At 49.0% G+C, this 22,432-nt stretch overlaps 1 protein-coding gene across 11 annotated transcripts in view; it reads right to left on the bottom strand.

Moving 5' to 3' along the window:
- The window catches only part of LOC140396152 (contactin-1-like), a 1,065,645-nt gene that overhangs the window by 525,900 nt on the left and 517,313 nt on the right, over positions 1-22,432 (bottom strand). For all 11 annotated transcript variants that reach the window (XM_072484363.1, XM_072484362.1, XM_072484364.1 and 8 more), the window contains 3 exons: positions 14,783-14,989; positions 13,470-13,569; positions 10,264-10,445 (listed from right to left, as the gene is read on the bottom strand). In XM_072484363.1, the coding sequence (XP_072340464.1) occupies positions 10,264-10,445; positions 13,470-13,569; positions 14,783-14,989 (489 nt within the window). The remainder of the gene's footprint in view (positions 1-10,263; positions 10,446-13,469; positions 13,570-14,782; positions 14,990-22,432) is intronic.

Genomic DNA, 22,432 nt, shown 5'->3' with positions numbered 1-22,432 from the left:
CATAAGATTGTATTGTGTTTCTTCTGTTGATGATTTTGACCTGGGTTTTACAATAAACCTTGATTTGATGACAATTGGAGTCGTTTAAATTCTTCAATCTTTCACCAGCGACCTCTGACCAAGTCATTGTTAAAATACTCCTCACCTTAATTCCGGGTTCAGGAATCGAGGGTCATCTTGAGCGATTCACTCAGGACAGACTGCTGGTTAGGGAATAAACAGCAGTGTCCTATTCTCTCTCTTGGGAAAGCTACTCTAGTGGAGTAGGAACCGGGTGGCTGTTGCACCACCGGCAAGAGAGAGAGTCACCTGGGTATTGGTAGGGGTCTGGAGATCTGTGTGATATAAGTCTCAGGCTGTCGGTTAGGAATAAACGGCAGGCTTGAATCAGTGCTCTCTTCAGTGGAAGTGTCCCAGTGCGACATCCCCTGGCCTCTGAAGTTTCAGTGCCAGCTGGAGAGAGACACACACAGATATTCAAACCCCAGATATCGGCCCAGTAGTGGAGTAGCGGAGATGGCACCCTCTACAGGTGGAAGGCGGCATCCTCTTGTGGGGACGCGTGTGATTGTCCCGGAAAAAGGATAGGAGCTGATACTAAGAGACTTGCACAATGGGCATCCAGGTGTGACCAAAATGAAAATGTTGGCCTGGAGTTATGTTTGGTGGCCAGGCCTCAACGCCGACATTGAAAAGCTGGCCCAAAACTGCTCCATTTGTCAGGAGCATCAGAAGCTTCCGCCGGCCGCGCCCCTACATCACTGGGAATGGCCAGGGCGGCCTTGGGCGCGCTTGCATGTGGATTTCGCCGGCCCTTTTCAAGGATCCATGTTCCTTTTATTAATCGACGCCCAGTCTAAATGGCTAGAGGTGCATAAGATGCTAGGCACAACGTCTGCACAACAATTGAGAAGATGCACTTGTCTTTTAGTACGCATGGCCTCCCCGAGGTGCTGGTCACGGATAACGGCACTCCATTCACCAGTGAGGAGTTTGCGAGGTTCATGAAGATGAACAGCATACGCCATATCCGCACTGCCCCTTACCACCCGGCTTCAAATGGGTTGCCGGAGCGCGCAGTGCAGACATTCAAAAGAGGCCTAAAGAAGCAGTCTTCCGGATCAATGGACCCGAGACAGGCTCGCTTTTTGTTTGCGTATAGGACCACCCCCCATGCGGTGACTGGGGTAGCTCACGCAGAGCTCCTAATGGGCCGGAGACTTCGCACCCACCTTATTATGGCTTTCCCGGACATTGCCGCAAAAGTACACCGCACACAAGAACGGGGACAGGGTTTTTCTCGGCATCGGCCGATTCGGCAGTTTGCGCCCAGTGACCCAGTGTTCGTTCGGAATTTTGCTGGTGGTGCCCAGTGGGTCCCTGGCGTAATCTTTCGCCAAACGGGCCCTATATATTACCAGGTACAAGCCCAGGGTTGTCTCCAGCGCAAACATGTAGACCACGTTCGGTCAAGAAGACTATCCCTTCCAAAGATTCCCCGCCCCCGGAGCTAATTTCTACAGCCACAGAGACCAGAGACAATGGAAAGTAGTCCTCACAATCTTCCTCTGGTGCCTCACTCAAAGCCTGCGCAGGTCGTTACAGAACCGCGTGGAGATAGAGACGCCGAGATGACAGAGGCAGCAGACTCTGACTCCAAGATGGAGACACAGGACGCATCAGAGGGGGAATCCTCGGGCCCACGGGCCGTGGATGTACAACCGTTACGCCATTCATCACGGAAGTGCCGGTCTCCGTCTCGTTACACGCCGCCCGATCCAGCGCCTCGTGCAAATGGTGTCCGGCCTGCGACAAAACAAGTCCGACGCCCTCTGTGGCCAGGGTCTTCGGTGGATTCCTTGGACTTTGGGGAGGGGAGGGATGTTATAACCTGCCTGCTTACCACTGGCTGGGGACTAATGACAATCCCACAATCCTGTGGGAGTATGAGCTTCCCCAAAGAGGGGGGGGCGGAGAAATCATTAGCAGACTCCCTGTATAAATAAAGCTGGCTAGTTTGGAACCAGCAGGAAGGAGTAAGCAGCAAGCGAGGTTGCTGCTGTTGTGTATATATATGTTATTGTAAATAAATGTTATTTCTTTGTATCCTTGAAACTCGTGCTGGATTCTTCGTGGCCCTCACAAAACCTATCCTTAACTCTGCGTGAACTTTTACCTTCTTTCTTCAATTAACTTAATGCCAAATATTTCATTTCAAATCGGAGGGCTGGATTTCCTGCCTCGCGTCCCCGGTAGCGGAGTTCCCGATGCAGCGGAAAATCCAGCATCAGACAAAAACCGGGATCGGCGTACCGATTCTCCGATCCCCCACTGGTGTCAGGGATGAGGGGTTTTTTTTAAATTTAGAGTACCCAATTATTACTTTTGCCCAATTAAGGGGCAATTTAACGTGACCAATCCACCTAACCTGCACATCTTTGGCTTGTGGGGGTGAAACCCACGCAGACACGGGGAGAATGTGCAAACTCCACACGGACAGTGACCCAGGGCCAGGATTTGAATCTGGGTCCTCAGCACCATTGGCAGTAATGCTAACCAATGTGCCATGTGCCGCCCAGTCGGGGATGAGGTTTGCGCCCTGCACCATTGAAAGGATGTAAATGTGTCATTAAGACACCATGGGCAGGATTCTCCGTTTCCCGGTGCCGATATCGTAATTGGCAATCGAGCGGAGAATCCCTTCCGACACCCAAATTGGGGCGGCACCGGTTTTCAAGTCTCTACCCCCTCCGAAGAGGCATCATCATGCCACGCGCCATTGCAATGGCGTTGGCACCTCATTGGCAGGCACTCCCGCGATGCTCTAACCCGATGGGCTGAGTTACCGACCGTGCGGTTGATGTGTGGGAATCCGGTGTGGCGGCTGCAGACAATGTCCAATGCTGCCACACCCGGCCGGGATCCATGCCGCTGGCCGGTGCTTCCAAGAGGGCTGGGGGGCACTGGTGGGGGGTGGCCTGTGGGATCGTATTTGGAAGAACTGGTCTGTGTGTGGCCGGCGCCATGTTATATGGCGCGGCCGCTGCAGGTCGTCGGCATACGCTTGCATGGCCAGGGGCCCAGCCATTATCTGGCCGTCACACATCGCCACTGCTAGTACCTCACCGGTCCTGAAATCCATCAGGACTCGGCACCGGTTTTGGCGGCATAAAACAACTGCGAATTCTCAATTTCAGCCGGCACTTAGCCGCTGAAATGGTGAATCCTGTCCCATATTCTCTGGGCCCGCATTATTCTCCAGTCCTCTGGGCCCAGAATTGGCACAGGGCCTTGACAAATGTGGCCCTGATGTGGCGCAGTGGGCCAAGGGGGTTACTCTTTTAGGGAGTTGCTCCCAGAGTCCCTCAGAGGGCCACATTCCCCCCCACCCCCGCCCATAATGCAAGATCTGCCCACCACCACCAGAACCCCGTCACCAGAGACTCCCAATTAGAAAGACTCCCATCAGAGACCCAACAATTCGAGAGGCACCCCTGGATATCCCCCATAAGAGAGACCCCTGCTTGAAGACCACCCCCCCTCCCCAAGAGAGACCACTGCCTAGAATCCTCCCCATAAGAGAGCCCCTGCCTGGAAGACCCCCATTAAAGAGATCCCTGCCTGGAAGACCCCCATTAAATAGACCCCTGGCTGGAAGTAACCCTCTTTCTAATTGGGGGTCTCTGATTGGAGTCTCTCCAATTAGGGGTCTCTGGTGGGGGTGTCTCTCATGGGGGTCTCTGGTAGAGGGGTTGTGGGTGGAGTCGGGTCATCCGTGTATTTTGGGGGGAGGACCCAGAAAGCCTGGGGGGGAGGGGAGGTGCGGAGCGTGGGCCCAGGTTGAAGCCAGCAGTCGTACGTCGCTATCATGCCATCCGCTCAAAATGGCAGCCGAACAGCAGGATTCCCAAGGGAATCTCTCGCAATCCCAGCCAAGAATAAATTTGCATAGCCAAGGATTGTGACTTGCTTCCTGATTTGCGCTCCCAACACAAGAGCAAATCAGGTGCGAGCGATTCAGCCCTGGCCGGAGAGCATAGTCGCCCAAGCAGACATTCCTGCCCGCAAAGTCAAACAGTCATTCCTCGGCTTGCCGATATATCGGTGGTATCACGTGATTAAATGTCATGTGATCAAATGGTATGTAATCAAATCTCCAGGAATATATCCGACCAGAACTGAAAGTTGTGGAGAGAAGAGGAGCTTTAGCTGGAAGCCTGACACCCAGAGAACAGAATATCTCTGAGGTGAGTTAAAGGGCGATGGCGAACAGGCAGGACAGTTGAGTTAAGGCCAGGATGGGATCAGCCACAATTGAATGGCTGAGCAGACTCAATGGCCCAAATGGCCTAATTCTGCTCCTATATCTTATGAATAAGATAACTACCTCTTCATGTGTGGATCGTGTTGCAAGTTTGGAAGGAATAGTTGACTTTGGACTGATCGTCCCTGAAGCTCCCCACCAACGGATTGGAAAAAGAGCCACAGGGAAGGGGAGAATGTTTTTTTAATGCAGCAAGTTATGATCTGAAATTCATTGCCCTAATAATAATAATCTTTGTTAGTGTCATAAGTAGGCTTTCCTTAACAGTGCAATGAAGATACTGTGAAAATCCCCTAGTCACCACACTCTGGCTCCTGTTCGGGTACACTGAGGGAGAATTTTGAATGTCCAATTCACCTACCAAGCATGTTTTTCGGGACTTGTGGGCGGAAACCGGAGCACCCGGAGTAAACCCACGGAGACACGGGAGAATGTGCAGACTCCGCGCAGACATTGGCCCAATCCAGGGATCGAACCTGGGACCCTGGCGCGGTGAAGCAACAATGCTAACCACTGTGCTATCGGAAAGGGCGATAGAATAGTAACTTTCAAAAGGGAATTTGTGAAGTACTCAAAAAGGGATAAAAATGTTGCAGAAAGAGCAGCAGAGTGGGACTAATTGGATAGCTTTTTCACAAAAGATGGACAGGGTCAATGGCCTGCTTTAAGATCCTATGACGGATGCGCCAGTGTCCACCCTGTCACACAAGTAGGTCTCAGTCCTTTGGAATGTGCTATTTGGATGCGGTTTCTTGGAATGCTGTTATTTGCCACCTTTCATAGATCCGGATAGATACAAAAGCCAGTTCTCCGCAAAACTGTAAAATTGCAGAGATGCATTTAATCACAAACACCCGTTTGAATTCACAATGCTCTCTATGTGAGAAGCTCTATTTTGGGCTTGAAACGTCTGCATTTTTGCCAAGAATTAAATGCAGGAAAATGTTTGATCACAGCCCCAGCTTCGCTTACTGCTCGTTTGGATTCCAAACTCCAACCCAGTTGCAAGGCAGTTGATCTGCTGTTGGTTATTACGGTTATAGCTTCACTGAAGTAAACCGGCAGAAATACTTTAAGATATACTACAGCAGCAAGACATGGGGGACACCTATAGCTCCCTATCGCAGTGCCTCCTTGTGGACAGATGCCCTAACTGACTACACTTCAGCTTGTGAACTCATCAGCAATGGCTCAGAATTACTGATAATAGTAACATAGAACATTACAAACAAAAAAAGTTGCTTCAGCACGAGGAGATTCTTTTTTGTTTCATAAACTTAAGAGTACCAAATTATTTTTTTCCCAATTAAGGGGTAATTTAAAATGACCAGTTCACCTACCCTGCATATCTTTGGGTTGTGGGGGTGAGACCCACCCAGACACGGGGAGAATGTGCAAACTCCATGGACAGTGACCCGCAGCCGGAATCTAACCCAGGTCCTTAGCGTCATGAGGCAACAGTACTAACCACTGCGTCACCGTGCCACTCAGCTCCAGGAGATTCTTTAGGCGCAACAGATAAACTCAATTGGCACTGGAGCGGGTATTTGTCAGTTAATATCACAAAAAGCTCAGTTATTCAATCTCAAGTGTGAGAAGTGTTTTGACAATTAAAGAATCCCGCCCCTGGTGTGGCGGGACGGAGAATCCGGGTGTATTCTCCATTGCCCGATGCCAGTAGGGGAGTTCCCGATCCGGCGGAGATTGGAGCGTTGGCCAGAAAACGGGATCAGCACCTAATGGTCCAGTTCCCCACTGCCATTGGCAGTGAACTACATGCCTCGCACCAGTAGGAGCATTGACTCTTCCTCACCACATCAAAAGCAGCTTTCACTTCCTTTTTCACAGCACAAATCCACCAAGCACCTGTCTCTGGAGTAATAAAACTGTCAATCACTGGCAAATACAATGTATTGCTATGTGAAATTAAATGGAAGATTTGCATTTCAAAGGCTGTCAAGGGATTTCTAGCCCTTTGAGATGTACTTGGCTTTCCAGGAAGCCTCTGGCACTTGTAACAGCTGCTTCTTTAAACACATTTGTCTGAGGCAGCAGGTGTTAGGGAAGGAGAAGTAAAAATGCAGTGGTTTTTCACTCTACTGTCTGGACTGCTCTCTGCTTTCAGGCAGGGGTGACTGATGGGGGTCTCTTTTGGGAGAATATGCTGAGGTGGAGGAGGATTGGTTGGGAGGGGGTCTGGTGGCCTTCATGTGCACGTGCAGTGGGGGGAGAGAGGGGTGACCCATTATTCCCATTGTGGTTAGGGGGGAGGATGCCCATACTTGACACTGGAGGCAGAGGGAGGGAGGTGGGATTTGCAAGGTGGCAGGGGGTGGGTGGGGAGGGGGAGCCCACCGCAAGACCTCCGTATCAAATGGCAGTCCGATACCAGTATTACGATGGAATCTGGTGCGCTCTCCTCCATGCATAATTTAGTATGGTAAAAGGGAGATAATCGCACCTGGGGACCGTTTCCTAGTGCCAGCGGGGACCAATTGCCATTCTCCACTGGCGGGAGCACTTAACGGAGAATCCAGCCCATAAGACCCTTAGGGGATTTGACAGGGTGAATGCTGAATGGATGTTTCTCCTTGTGGGAGAGACAGATCTAGCGGACCCAGACTCAAAATAAGGGGTCTCCCATTAAGAGAAGATTTTTTTTTCTCTCAGAGGAAATCTTTGAATCTGTAAAACTCTCTTTCCTGGAGAGTGGTGGAGGCGGGAACAATTAATATTTTTAAGGCAGAAGGCTCCCTTGTTAGTGAAGAATTTAAGGTTACCAGGTACAGCAAGCTCAAGGGGCCGAATTGCCTCCTCCTGCTCCGAATTCATAAGCTCATACATTGCAAATACCCAACACAGGGATGAGAATGAGAACTCAAAATGTCAGTGACAATTACAATCAGAAATTTTTTTTAAGGCTGACCAAATGTGTGAAGAAAACCAGAAGAAATTATTTTTAAATTATGCCATGAATGGGTAGTGAGAATATTACAGGCTGACAGCTAATAAATTAGCGCCTTTCTGCCACTTCTATCCTCAAAATTCTTCATTCAATTTTTGTGAAGAACATAGAATCCACTAATGAATGAAAACAGCAAGAGGCAACTTGGAGAAAGGTCGTTGAAAGATCAGCCCTCTTATTTTCTCCAACTTAATTGCATTGAAAATCCTCTCCTTCAGGCAATCAAGTAATTGCCTCTCAGAGATCCAAAGCTTTCATAGTTTCTGTCACTGATAATGAACATCAGCAAATGTCAACTTTTAAGTTGCTTGTTTTTCTCAATAAAGAGATGAGTTCTTCTTAAAGCCACAGAGACTCTTGTTGCAAATTAGTGACTTGGCTGGAATTGTAGGGGATATCTTATATGAATATTCTAGTTTCAATGTTTTTTCACGCCAACACTGGCAATCTTGACAGTCCTGTATTTATTTTGTTGCCTTTCACCACCTCTGGATGTTCCAAAGTGCAACAAAGTAATTTTGAAATATCGGGCGGGATGCGTGTTTCTTGGCGGCGTGCTGTTCGCTGGCGACAGGATTCTATATTCTCGCCGCTTGTCAATGGGATTTTCCATCGAAGCCACCCCACGGCGCCGGGAGAGCTGTCGGCGCGAATGCGCTGCTGGAGGGAAATGTGAATGGCCGGAGAATTCTGGGGATAGTCACTGCTGTGGTTTAGGAAATGCAGCAGCCGATATCTGCACAGCAATTGCCACCAAATAACCTTCTGATATTGGCCAGATAATATCCTTTTCGGTGTTCTGACTGAGGGAATAAATACTGGTCAGGACACTATCGAGAGAATTCCCCTTCGAAAAATGATCTTTTATGCCCATCTGAAGGGGAAATAGAGCATTGGTTGAGTGTTACAGCCAGCAGGTAGCATCACTGTAAATGCAGCACTCCTGCAGTGCTGCACTCAACTGTTAGTCTTGGTTTGTGCTTGGGGAAGAAGTTGAATGCAGGAGTCTGGGAGCGGGTGCCAGGGCAGGGGTAAAAATCAACAGCGCAGCTTCAGATAGTCTCCTGGCAGTTAATAGGAGGACACAGCAGGGGGCTGTCGTCAGTGACATGAACAAAAGGCTGTCAGGTAGATCACGATGAGGTTTTAAAAAGTTTCTTTTTACAGGATAAACGCTAGGCTGGCATTTATTGCCCATCCCCAATTGCCCTTCAGAAGATGGTAGTGAGCTGCCTTTTTAACCGCTGCAGTCCATTTGGTGTAGGTACACCCACTGTGCTGTTAGGAAGGGTGTTTGAAGATTTTGACCCAGTGACAGTGAAGGAACAGGCAATAAATTTCCAAGTCAGGGTGGTGAGTGACTTAGATAAGAACTTACAGGTGCTGTAATAAATATAATAATAATAATTTTAAAAATAATATAATATTCTTTATTATCACAAGTAGGCTTACATTAACACCGCAATGAAGTTGCTGCCAAAAGTCCCTCGTCGCCACACTCTAGCGCCTGTTCGGTACACAGAGAGAGAATTCAGAATGTCCAATTCACCTAACAGCACGTCTTTTTGGACTTCTGGGAGGAAACCGGAACACCCGGAGGAAACCTCAATATCACCCAGACATGGGAGAACGTACAGACTCCGCACGGACAGTGACCCAAGCTGGGAATCGAACCTGGGGCCCTGCCGCTGTGAAGTAACAGTGCTAACCACTGTTGTTACCGTGCCGCAAATCTGCAGCACTTGTATTTCTAGATGATAGTGGTCGTGGGTTTGGAAGGTGCTGCCTAAGGAGGCTTGATGAGTTCCTGCTGTGCATCTTGTAGATACTACTGTGCGTTGGTGGCGGAGGGAGTGAATGGTACCACCAATGACGAGGAGGAGAGGGGGGTTAGCTTCCTCGTTGGGCATGTCAAAGCCCTTGTTCCTCCTGGCCCCACAATCCATTTCAAAAGCATTTCCTTTCTGGGCTTCTTCTGGACCCTGATGACATCAGAGTCTAATTTGCATATTTAAAGGACTCCAACAGTTTCTGACAGTGTCTCAGGCCAGCTCTGCTGAACAGTTTAATATCAGGCCGCTTGGCATCAGTGCATGGCATCAACAGCCGAGTCCAATTGGTGAGTTTAACAGCCCACCTATTGTCCAGTGGGCCGGGTTACGATCTCATCTTCTTTAAACTATAAACGGCAGAACAAAACAAATCACAATTACGTCTCTTCAGAAATGTAATGGAATGGAACGGAAGGTGTGGGATGAATGGTCGGCTGCTGCTAACTGATTCAAGGCTCATGATGTGCATCGTAACTGGTTGAGGCCCTCATTATGTTCGCCCAGCAACAATCTGCAAACCAAGGTCCTCACAGCTTAACCATATCACTGAAAGGGCGGTACAATGGCACAGTGGTTAGCACTGCTGCCTCACAGCACTCAGGACCCGGGTTTGATCCAGGTCCCGGGTCACTGTCTGTGTAGAGTTTACACATTCTTCCCCTGTCTGCGTATGTTTCACCCCCATAACCCAAGATGTGCAGGGTAGGTGAATTGGCCATGCTAAATTGCCCCTTAATTGGAATTTTTTTAAAAACCATATAATTGAATCCTTGGTTACCGACCCCACTGCCAGTGGAATAGTTTCTTCCTACTCTTCAAACTGATCATAATTTTGAGCACCTGAAGTAAACCTCCTCTAAGCCTGTTCTGCTTGGCAGAGAACAGCAGCAGCCTGTCTCGTTCTTTCACTCAAATTCATCCCTGGTACCGTTAGTAAATCTCCTCTGTACCTCCTCTAGGCCTAGGCATCCATTTTCACACTTTCAAAGGCCTAGGCATCCATTCAAAACTGTGGTGTCGAGAAATATTCCCCATGTACCGGTTAAAGCCCAGTCTGTGATTTGTAAAAGATTAGCATAACTTATTCAGAAGAACAGCCTCTCAGACTCAAGCTCGGGCAACCAGAAGATGGGTTTCTTTACCGTGTACGGTGAGCCGCCCCTCGACACGGTCCCTTGCTTTGGAATTCCTTGCTTCGCACACATAAACGCCCTCGTCCTCGGGCTGGATGTTTGTCAGTCTGAGGACCGAGTTGAAGTTGAGCAGCTCAGAGTTGCTTGGCAAACTTCCCTCCACCTTCCACCACTGGATTTGAGGAATTGGGCTGAAGGAAGACAGGGAGAGGTTGGAGGGAAGGGGAGTGAGAGAGAGAGAGAAATAGAAAGAGAGAGAGGAGGAGAGGGGGAAAGTGTGAGAACAGACTTGTGCAAGGCAGTCATAGATCAAAAATCAAACCCAGAAAAGCAAGGCCAAACGTGGGCCGTGTCAATCTAAGCTAACTATTGGAGATGTAACCTCAAATTTAAATGCATGATTTGTTGTTCAATTGTTGAAACTAAGGCAGCCCCAGGGAGGGATGGACTCTTTACCCAGCCCATTGCCCAGGGTGAAGTGGAGACTGCAAAAATACATTCCCAAAACACATCTTGGCGTAAGTGCGAGTGTTCCCAGAGCGACTGACGTTGAAAGAAAATATCTAATTGGGAAGTGGCGAACTGAAGCCATGTGACTGGGTAAATTTCCAAATCGGCATCCAGTGAGATAATCTCAGCCAGGGTAGAAACTAGGCCTGTATCATTAGTCTCACTAGTCCTGTGTTTGACTTGCCTCAGGTTCAGCTCTTGACCATGATTGTAATGATGTCAGGAACCGAATGTCCTGGACAGAACCCAAACTGAGCATCAGTGAGCAGGTTAAGTGCATCTTGATAGTGCTGTTAGCGACACCTGCCATCACTTTGCTGATGATAGAGAATGGGGTGGCATTTGAACCAGATTGGATTTTTCCTGCGTTTTGTGGACAGGGTATACCTGGGCAATTTTCCGCATTGTTGGATACATGTCCATTGTAGCTGCACTGGACCAGTTTGGCTCGGAGCACAGCAAGGCCTGGAGCACAAGTCGGAATGTTGTCGCGGCTCATAGCCTTTGCAGTGTGCAGTCAGTCATGTCATGATATCACTTGGAGTGAATCAAATTGGCTGAAGACTGGCACCCGTAATGTTGGGTATCTCCAGAAGAGGCCAAGATGGATCATCCACTCGGCACTTCTGGCTGAAAGTTGCAAATAATTCAGCCGTATCTAATGTGTTGTGAAACCTCATCATTGAGGATGGAGATATTTGTGGAGCCTCCTCCTGTTGTTTAATTGTCCATCACCATTCTTTTTTTTTAAACAAATACCTGTGAAAATGTTAATGCATTTTCATTATATTCACTCTTTACATTCACAGACATCAAATTGTAGAAATCTTTTAAATCTCTGCGCCTACAATTTTAATATAGAAATAAATTCTAAATAAAAACTACAATTTATTTTCTTTGCAGGGTGAGGAGAAAACAGTTTCTTCAAAGAATAAACGTTTAACAAATTTCCAAATCTTATGGTACAATATAGGGGCTGAGTGCAAGCACCTCGCAAACAGCTCTCTCTCCCTCACCACAGAAACCCCCGTCTCACACACTTTAACATATCCAGACAGGATTACACATTGATTCCATACAGTGATGGCTCATTCCACTTCTGTAAATTTACAGCAATTAGCAATGGTAGCAGCATCGTGTGCACTCTCTCGCTCTCACACACGCACACGCATGCACTGCCACAAGCCATCACCATTCATTACGAGATGTGGTAGGACTGCAGAGCTTAGTTGTGGAGTTTCCTAGCTCTATCACTTGCTGCTTATGCTGTTTGGCACACAAGTAATCCTGTGTTGTAGCTTCACAAGGCTGACACCTCATTTTTTGGTATGGCTGGTGCTGCTCCTGGTATGCTCTCCTGCACTCTTCATTGAACCAGGGTTGATTCCCTGGCTTGGTGGTAATGGTAGAGTGGGGGATATGCCAGGCCACGAGGTTATAGATTGTGGTTGAGTACAATTCTGCTGCTGCTGGTGGACCACAGCATCTCATAGTTACAAAGTTTTGAGCGGCTAGATTTGTTCAAAATTCTTCCTATTTAGCACAATGGTAGTGTCACACCAGGGAATGTGGGGTGCCCTGAATATGAAGGTGGACTTTGTCTCCACAAGGGCAAGGCAGTGGTCTCTCCTACCCATACATCTGAAACAGGCAGATTGGTGAGAATGAGGTCAAGTTGTGTCTTCCTCTTGTTGGTTCTCTCACCACCTGCCACAGACCAAATCTAGGACCCAGCCAGCTCAGTCAGTAATGGAGCTACTCTTTGTGATGGATAATGAAGCCCCTACCCGGAGTACATTCTGTGTCCTTGCCACATTCAATGCTTCTTCCAATTGGTGTTCAACATGGAGGAGTAGTGATATATCAGCTGAAGGAGGAGATGGGGGGGTGGGGGGGGGGAGACAGGGACGGGGCAATTGGCAGGGTGTTTACTTGCCCATGTTTGACCTGATACCATGAAACTTCACTGGATCTGCAGTAAAAGTTGAGGATTCACAGGGCAACTCCCTCCTGAATACATAGCACTGTGCCTCTACCTCTGCTGGGACATGACATACCCAGGGATGGTAATGGCGGTGGCTGGAACATTGTCCGCAAATATGATGACTATGTCTGTGAGACAGCTCTCCCAATTTTGGTACAATCTTAGTAAGGAGGATTTTACTGGGGCGGCAAGGTTGGATGATGCCATTGCCAATCTGGTGCCTGGGTCAATGCCAGGTGGGCTGTCTGGATTCATTCCTTTTGGACTTCATAGTACTTTGACACAACTGAGTGGTATCATAGGCCTTTCTGAGGGCACTTAGAAGCCAATCACATTGCAGTGGGCCTGGAGTCACATTTAGGCCAGACCAGGTAAGGACGACAGATTTCCTTCCCCAAAGGACATCAGTGAACATTCCCACAGAAAGACTTGTAGATATTTGGAATTCTCTTCGCCGAAGGTTGGGTCGACTAGAACTTTAAGACTGAGATAAATTTGATTTAGCAAGTTACTTAGATACGAAATAAGCAGGTAACTGTTGGCGTGGGTCCAAATCAGCCATGATCTAATTAAATGGCTGAGTTAGGTTCAAGGGATTGAATGGTCTACTTCTATTCCTATTTAAGTCTGATGCTTCATCTGCAAGTGAGGGAAGAATGGTTAATAGCGAGAGTGGATATGCTGCTCTTAAAACTGTAGTTATCTTATTCCTCATACTTACTTTCCAAGTGCAAAGCATTCAAGAGTTAGATTCTGACCCATCAGGACCTGGGTGTCGGTGAACTTCACTCTGATGTCAGCAGGGTACCTTTTCACCACACCTGAGATTTAAATTAGACAGTGCAAGAAATTTTTCTTGAGTGGTTTGTGATAATTTAGCCACAGGAGTAAGATTAAAGACACAGAATTGTTACGGCGCAGAAGGAAGCCATTTGACCCATTGTGAGCACCGGCTCTCCAAACGAGTATCGTGGCTTAGCACCATTCCCCTGCCTTTTCCCCGTACCCCTGCACATAGTTTCGATTCAAATAATCATCTCATGCCCTCTTGAATGTCGCGATTGAACCTGCCTCCACCACACTTCCAGGCGGTGCATTCCAGACCTGAACTACTTGTGTAAAAAAGTTTTTTCTCACATCACATATTGCTTCTTTCGCAAATCACTTTGAACCTGTGCCTTCTCGTTCTGGATCCCTTTACAAGCAGGAACAGTTTCTCCCCATCTATTCTGTCCAGCTCCTGGCTAACCAGATCATGGGACATTCTGTGGAAGGAGACATGAGAATGGCTTATGCTTAAGAGATTATGTAATTAAAGGGAGGAGCCAGGTCTGTCTGTAGTTCCAATTTGCCATAGGATTTTAAGTTGAACAGAAGTGTCTCGAGTTGGCTCCCGGAAAGTTCTCTCCAAGGACCCGGCACAGAGAAAAATAAGCAAACCTGGTTGTTAACTTTATTTATACGCGGTATTCATATTACATAAGGTTTATGATACAGGAAGAGGTCACTTAGACACAACAATGGGCAACCAAGCTTCCTCCCATCTTTCCTTGTCTAAATCTGCCATCGTAACCCTCTATTCCCTTCTCCTTCATTGTTCGCCCAATTTCCCCTTTAGTGCATCTGTACTATTCACTTCAACCATTCACTGTGATAGATAGAGGGTTCCACATTCTCACCACTCTTTGGGTAAAGGAGTTTCTTCTGAATTCTTCATTAGTTTTCTTGGTGACTATCTTATAATGACATGCCTATTTAATATAATTAATGTATTATAGTTACGCATGCACGCAAATTCCCGCAACACGCAGAATTCTGCATCGTCACTGTGAATCTCTGTGGCGTATAACAAAACTCAGAGGCTCTGTTCTAAACAATATGTCTTAAGGGGTGGCTTCCAAATTTGGCTCCACATTTTTTTCCCTTGATGGCCTGAAATAAATCCCATCCAGACACTTAAACCTTTTCTTTCTACACCCTTGAAAAGCAAAGCGATTGAGAGTTTCAGTGTTTGCAGAATATCACGAGTCTCACCATCAGTCTGAGGGATGAGAGGGATGTACTTGCTGAAAACACTTTTGGAAATGGACGGACTTGTAACGATGCAGGAATAGTTGCCCGTGTCGGCCTCTTCCACTTTCGCAATGTACAGATTCCCAGTGGATTGGGAAACAAAACGCCGCTTGCCGGACATGATGAATTTGGGGAACTCGTTCAGCAGCCAGCGATAGGTGAGATCATCTGCAGGGAAGGAAAACATTCCCTGTTGTTAGTCCAGGGCTTGGCAAAGGATGGGCGGCCCCCAGTTAAAGTAACGCAACTCGAGAAACAGTTTTACAAAAGCTTTGTGCTGCTGAATGTCAGCGCGGTGTGAATGGGACAGTCTCCGCTTTCTCCCCAGTGTCAGCATCAGGTACAGCTGGGTCATGTAAAGCAAGTCTTTGGTTCAGGTTACATTTTCAGACACTACACCCTAAAACGAGGTACATTCTAAATGTGGCAACAATGCTTTACATTTTTGCCAGAAACACTCTTGGAAGGAATCTTTTCATTGGAAAAAGGAAGACTTGCAATCATATTCCACCTTTCACAACCTTATGAAGTCCCAAGACTTTTACTGCAAAGTATCCATTTGTGGGGTGGGATTTTCCAACCCTTCCCCCGGCAGGATTTTCCAGGCTTGCTGAAGTCCGTCCTTCCCATGGCAGGTTCCCCAGCGACAGGGCAGGCGAGCCATGCAAAAGCCCATGCACTTTGGCGGGACTGGAGAGGCCATGGGGAGGGAGGGGCTGGAAAATCCCAGCCGTGGCGCCAACCATGGCTTATTTGCGTGTGAATTAACTGCAATTTTTTTCTGCATTGCAACGAGAGATTAGAGCTCAGAGGCAGCTCATTGGGCAGCACGGTGGCGCAATGGTTAGCACTGCTGCAACACGGCGCTGTGGACCCAGTTTCGATCCCAGCCCCGGTTCACAGTCCGTGTGGAGTTTGCACATTCTCTCTGTGTCTGCGTGGGTCTCACCCTCGCAAACCAAAGATGTGCAGGGTCGGTGGATTGGCCATGCTAAACTACCCCTTAATTGAAAGAAATTGAAAAAAATAAAGCAGCCCATTGGCCATAAAGTACTTTGGAATGTTCTGAACATGTGAAAGACAGTACATAAATTCAAGTCTTTCTTTTCTTGGACAAGTATAAGTTGTTTCATTCATGAGGCTTGAAATCCTCATGATTCGCGAGCAAACCTATCATTTGTGGCCTGTGTCAGGGTTTTAAATTGCTAATAAAAGAGGAAAGGCAATTCCATTCGCTTTTCCACATCCTGACTGGGGTCAGGGTCGCTAAAGTCCGAGGGAGCCGAATGACAACCGAACTCACTGTGTCTACAACACAGCCCCATTTAATCACTTGATAATGTGACCATCTAAAATGGCGTCCAGCAAGGGATGCTGGGGAAAGTGGTCAAGGGTATGGACAAGCAAGCTGCAGAACAGATCAAACAAAGTTGCAGTCCTGGCTTTGCAGATTTCAAATGATTTCACAGGTTGATGCGAAATACATAAGCAAAAGGCCATCCCAGGAACAATGGGCAGCGGCCGGGCTGGAGACTCGCTGTGACCGGCGCGAATCGCGCCACGCCGCCCCGACACCATCACGCGATTCTCTGGAGAGGGGAGAATCGGCACCATTGGCGCCAGTCGGGTGCCGCTCTACAGGGCCGCACCGGTGATTCTCTGCCCGGGATGGGCCGAGCGTCTGTACCAAAAAACCAGAGTCCCGCTTGCCCCTGTTCTAACCTGGTCTTACCCGGCGGGACCTCGGTGCGGAAGGATCCGGGGGCGGCCTGTGATAGGGGAAGGGGGTTCCGACCCCTGGGGTGCCTCTGCTGTGGCCTGGCCCATGATCGGGGCGCACCGATCGGCGGGCTGGCCTCTCGGGGTGGGGGCCTGCTTTGTTCCGCGCCGGCCCCTGTAGCCCTATGCCATGTTGGGGCCGGCGCAGGAAAGGGAGACGCCACGCATGCGCGGAAATCGCGCCGGTCCCACTGTGCATGGGCGGACCCCCGGCGCCCATCTGACGCCGGATCAGCAGCTGGAGCGGCGTGGGTCGCTCCAGTACCGTGCTGGCCCCCTTTAGGGGTCAGAATTGCTGATCCTGAGGCCATGTTGACGCCGTCGAGAAAAGTGACGGCGTTTACGACGGAGTCAACGCTTAGCCTCAGGATCAAAGAATCCTGCCTAATAGAACTGTCCTGTCGTTCACACTTGTTTACCAGACACAGTGGCACCTAACTTCCATATTTGGAAGGGCCTACATGTTTCCAACACTTCCAGGCATGGCCACTGAGTGCCTACCCCAAAATTGATGTGGCAGCCCCTGATTGGACTTGATAGCCGTAACCATTGTGTGCGCGTAAATAAATATTGTCCTGTTTTATAAACTGAGTCTCATAGTCGTCTGTCCACCGTATACAGGTTAAGACACACTGTGGTGGCGACAGGCGCAATAATAAGAACAGAAAATACTGAGACACGATGGTCCTTCAGTCAGCGTCGAGAAGTCAAAGCTTACGTTCCAGAAATGTCCCAGCTGAAAAGTTAACACTCTGTTCTCTCTCAGCAGAGTATAACTTTGTTTTCTGTCCTCAGGCCAAGGCCAAAGCAAGTTAAATGCTGAATACGACAGATAACTATCGCTCAACCTGGAAGTCGACTGTATGGGCTCCACATAACGGGGGTCGAAGGCCAAAATTATGATCACTTCATTTTAATTGTGTGATTTGTCACAAACATTCTTCAGTTTCATTCATTTTCATCATTCCTACAATGAATGCACACCTTATGTGATCCATAAAACATCTTTGTTATTTCCCCACATTGCTCAAACAAGGAGCTTAAACTTCATCGTATTCAGCCAGTGGCTTGAATGGTAAAAATACATTGTTACTACACCATAAAGTATGCTTATCTGTAGTGTATGTACTTCAAATTGTACACATTTTCTGTAAACCAGACACTCATTCCTGTCACGTTGCAGAATACCCAAGAGACACCAAGTCCAATGGTACGGAGGGTCAGCCATAATATTTTAAAGGCTTCTAAACAGCATGTACTTCATGTGAATCTCACTCTTACTACATTAAACTTTTCCCATTACAGGTTGTGATTAATGGTCATGAGCAATACTAGCGCCGTAACTATACATCGAGAATAATGAGCAAAACAAAAAATTCGGATTTGTTTCAATAATCTTTATTAGTGTCACAAGTAGGCTTACATTAACACTGCAGTGAAGATACTGTGAAAATCCCCTAGTCGCCACATTCCGGCGCCTGTTCGGGTACACGAAGGGAGAATTCAGAATGTCCAATTCACCTAGCAGCATGTCTTTCGGGACTTGTGGGAGGAATCATAGCCGGGAATCAAACCCGGGTCCCTGTTGCTGTAAAGCAACAGTGCTAACACTGTGCTACCTTATTCACCAGCATCTTTAACTACCAAAGTTTTAGGTTTGGAGAACAATGTAAAATTCAAGAATCCTGTCCCTGAACAAGTCAGATCAAGACCACCAAAACCAGGACAGCTGGTAAGTGCCCCAGACGTTTTTCTTTCATTCACTTACGGGATGTGGGTGTCGCTGGTTAGGCCAGCATTTATTGCCCATCCCTAGTTGCCCTTCAGAAGGGGGGGGTGTGGAAAGAAGGAAAAAAAAAAGGAAAAATAAGAAGTCGTTAAAGGATGCAAATAGCAGCGTCGCCGAAGGGAGGAAACGTGGGTTCGCCATTGAATGAGAGGACCAGCAAAAGTGCTGACAAGATGGCGGATGCCGGACCGCATGGTGGGGCCGCACTGCTTACGATGGAAAAGATGACCAAGGTGATGGCTGTGGAGCTGGAGAAGCAGTTTGCGAGGCACATGGAGGCTTTGATGGCAGTCGCATTGAAATCATTGGTGGAGGAGGCAATCGCCCCGGTGAGGGTAGCTGTGGCAAAGACATCGGCCAAGGTGAGAGAGCAGGGCGAGAAGATGAAGAAGTGGAGGAGGCCGTGTCACAGCACAGCGACCAGTTCACCTCGATGGGGTACGAATTGTGGAGGGTGGTGAAGGTCAACAGAGGACTCAGAGCAAAGCTCGAGGACTTGGAGAGCCGCTCGAGGCGGCACGATCTGAGAATTGTGGGCTTGCCCGAAGGGACAGAGGGCTCAAGGTCAACAGAGTACTTCGCTAAGAGGTTGGCAGAGTTGATGAGGGAGGGTGAGAACCCCTCCCGGTATGAGCTGGACCGAGCTCATCAGTCACTAAGGCCGAAGGCCAAAGTAAATGAGCCGCCAAGAGCAGTAATTATCTGCTTCCATAAGTACTGCGTGAAGGAGAAGGTGTTAAGCTGGGCGAAGCAGAAATGCGAGGTGCAGTGGGATGGTGCTAGAGTTCGGATTTACCAGGACTTTACGGTGGAATTGGTGAAGAGACGAACGGCATTCGGGCGGGTGAAGGCGGCACTGTACAACAAGGGGGTGCGATTTGGTATGGTGTACCTGGCGAAGCTGAGGGTGACGTATAACGCCAAAGACTTTTATTTCGAAACAGTGGAGGCGGCTGAGGCGTTCGTGAGGGTAGAAGGCTTGGTAGAAGTGAGGAGTGGAGCTGGAAGAGAGACTGTGGACTGTGATTGGGGAGCTGGAAAATGTATAAATGCGATAACTTTCTTTTCATTGACGTATATTGTAATTTACTTCACTTCACATTGTTATAGAGTTCAAGTTACTGGTTGGGTTGATTGGCATTCTGTGTTGCGACGGTTATATCTTATTTTAGTGAATTGTATGGGTTGGATTGTTGTTTTTTTCTCTGGGACTGGGTGGGAGGGGACAGTACACCTTCGGGTGGGGGGGAGCCACTCGCGCTAGCTAACTAAAGTCGACTAGTGAACGGAAGTGAGGTGAGAGCACCTTTGGGGCAGCACGGTAGCATTGTGGATAGCACAATTGCCTCACAGCTCCAGGGTCCCAGGTTGGATTCCTGCTTGGGATACTGTCTGTGCGGAGTCTGCACACCCTCCCCGTGTGTGTGTGGGTTTCCTCCGGGTGCTCCGGTTTCCTCCCACAGTCCAAAGATTTGCAGGTTAGGTGGATTGGCCATGATAAATTGCCCTTAGTGTCCAAAATTGCCCTTAGTGTTGGGCGGGGTTACTGGGTTATGGGGATAGGGTGGAGGTGTTGACCTTGGGTAGGGTGCTCTTTCCAAGAGCCAGTGCAGACTCGATGGGCCAAATGGCCTCCTTCTGCACTGTAAATTCTATTCTATGAGAGTAGGGCTGCGGACATTGGAGCCTGGTTAGCAGGTTTCGATGGGCCAACGAGCCGAGCAAGGGGGGGAAGGGATCGATGCTGGGAGACGTTTTTCCAAGAGGAAATGTAGGGAGGGACTCTGGGTGGAGGGAAGGGGTTCGATGTTAATAATGGATAGGGGCAGGGGTCAGGCTCATGGGGCAGGGCCCGGTGGTATGATGATGGTGGATAAGAAGGGTGGGGGGGGGGTGAGAGACCCCCAGTTAGGATAGTCACGTGGAACGTGAGGGGCTTAAGAGGGCCGGTCAAGAGATCAAGGGTGCTTTCACATCTTAAAAGTTTGAAAGCCGATGTAGCATTGCTGCAGGAGACTCACTTGAGGGTGAAGGATCAGGTGAGACTTAAAAAGGGTTGGGTTAGTCAGGTGTTTCACTCTGGATTTGATGGAAGGGCTCGAGGGGTAGCAGTAATGGTCAGCCAAAGAGTATGTTTCCTGATGGAGAATGTGGTGGCAGATCAGGGAGGTAGATATGTGATTGTGATAGGGGCGCTGGAGGGAAGGTTTGTATTGCTGGTAAGTGTATATGGTCCCATCTGGGACGATGTGGGATTCGCGAAGAAGGTATTTGGGGCCACCCCCGACTTGGACACACACAAACTGATAGTGGGGGGGACTGGAACTTGATGCAGGAGCCAAGGTTGGACAGGTCATGGCCGCGCTCGCTGGTCCCATCCAGGGAGGCGAAGGCGTTGGCTGGGCTAATGGAGGGAATGGGAAGGGTGGACCCTTGGAGGTTTCTGCACCCGAGGAAATGGGAGTGCTCGTTTTCCTCAGCAGTCCATAAGGTATACTCGTGGATCGACTTTTTCGTGGTGGGGAAGGGATCGGAATAATCGTCAATTGCAGTATCAGATCATGCTCCATATTGGGTGGATATGGTACTGGAGAAGGGGGTAGCGCAGAGGCCGGGGTGGAAATTAGATGTGGGACTGTTGGGGGACCGAGGGGTCTGTGACAAAATTGAAAAAGTAATGGAGGAATTTGTTGCTTTCAACTGTACGGATGAGGTGCCGAAGGTGGTTTACTGGGAGGCTCTAAAGGCGGTGGTGAGGGGTGAGGTGATTTCGTTTAAGGCCAGGGTGAAGAAAGAGGAGAGGTTGGAGCGGCAGAGGGTAATAGATGAGATGTTGGAGGTAGATAGGAGTTATGCAGAAGATGGGGACCCAGCGCAGTTGGAAAAGAGGAAGGAACTACAGGCGAGCTTTGACCGACTATCTACCAGGAAGGCGGTGCGCCAACTGAGGCGAGCAAGGGGGGCAGTTTACGAGCATGGAGATAAGGCTATGTTAGCAGGTCAGCTTCGGAGGGAGAGAGGCAGCGGTAAGGGAAATTGTTCAGGTGAGGGACAGGGCAGGGAAGTTGGTGGTGGCTCCAGATCTGATTAACAAGGTCTTTGAGGCGGGCGGGTGCGGGGGTGTATTGAAAGATATTTGGAGGCCAACGACAACGGGGAGGTTCAGGTGGGGGTAGTCTGGGAGTCGTTGAAAGCGGTGGTCAGGGGAGAGCTAATCTCCATTAGGGCCCACAGGGAGAACAGAGAGGGGAGGGAGAGGGAGAGGTTGGTGGGGGAGATTCTAAGGGTAGACAAGAGGTATGCAGAGGCCCCCGAGGAGGGGCTACTTAGAGAGCGATGGAACCTCCAGACGGAATTCGACCTGTTGACCACGGGGAAAGCAGAGGCACAGCGCAGGGGGTGACGTATGAGTATGGGGAGAAGGCGAGTCGGATGCTGGCACATCAGCTTCATAAGAGGGAGCCAGCGAGGGAGATTGGTGGAGTTAAGGATAGAGGGGGGAATACGGTGTGGAGTGCGGTGAGAATAAACGAGGTATTTAGGGATTTCTATGGGGATCCGTACAGGTCTGAGCCCCCAGCGGGGGAGGAGGGGATGTGACGATTCCTGGATCAGCTGAGGTTCCCGAGGGTGGAGGAAGAGGAGGTGGCTGGTTTGGGGGCACCGATTGGGCTGGAGGAGCTGGTTAAAGGATTGGGGAGCATGCAGGCGGGGAAGGCCCCGGAGCCGGATGGGTTCCCTGGTGAATTCTACAGGAAATACGTGGACCTGCTGGGCCCGTTGCTAGTGAGGACTTTTAATAAGGCGAGGGAGACAATGTCCAGGGCGCTGATTTCTTTGATTTTGAAGCGGGACAAGGATCCATTGCAATGTGGGTTGTATAGACCGATCTCGCTCCTCAATGTTGACGCTAAGTTGCTGATGAAGGTGCTGGCTACGAGAATTGAGGACTGTGTCCCGGGGGTGATTCATGAGGACCAGACGGGATTTGTGAAGGGTAGGCAGCTAAACACAAATGTGCGGAGGCTCCTCAATGTGATTAT

Source organism: Scyliorhinus torazame, chromosome 19, assembly GCF_047496885.1.
Source record: "Scyliorhinus torazame isolate Kashiwa2021f chromosome 19, sScyTor2.1, whole genome shotgun sequence".
NCBI classification, from domain to species: Eukaryota; Metazoa; Chordata; class Chondrichthyes; order Carcharhiniformes; family Scyliorhinidae; genus Scyliorhinus; species Scyliorhinus torazame.
The sequence above is the reverse complement of the archived record's forward strand: the minus strand, read 5'-3'. Positions and strand labels throughout refer to the sequence as shown.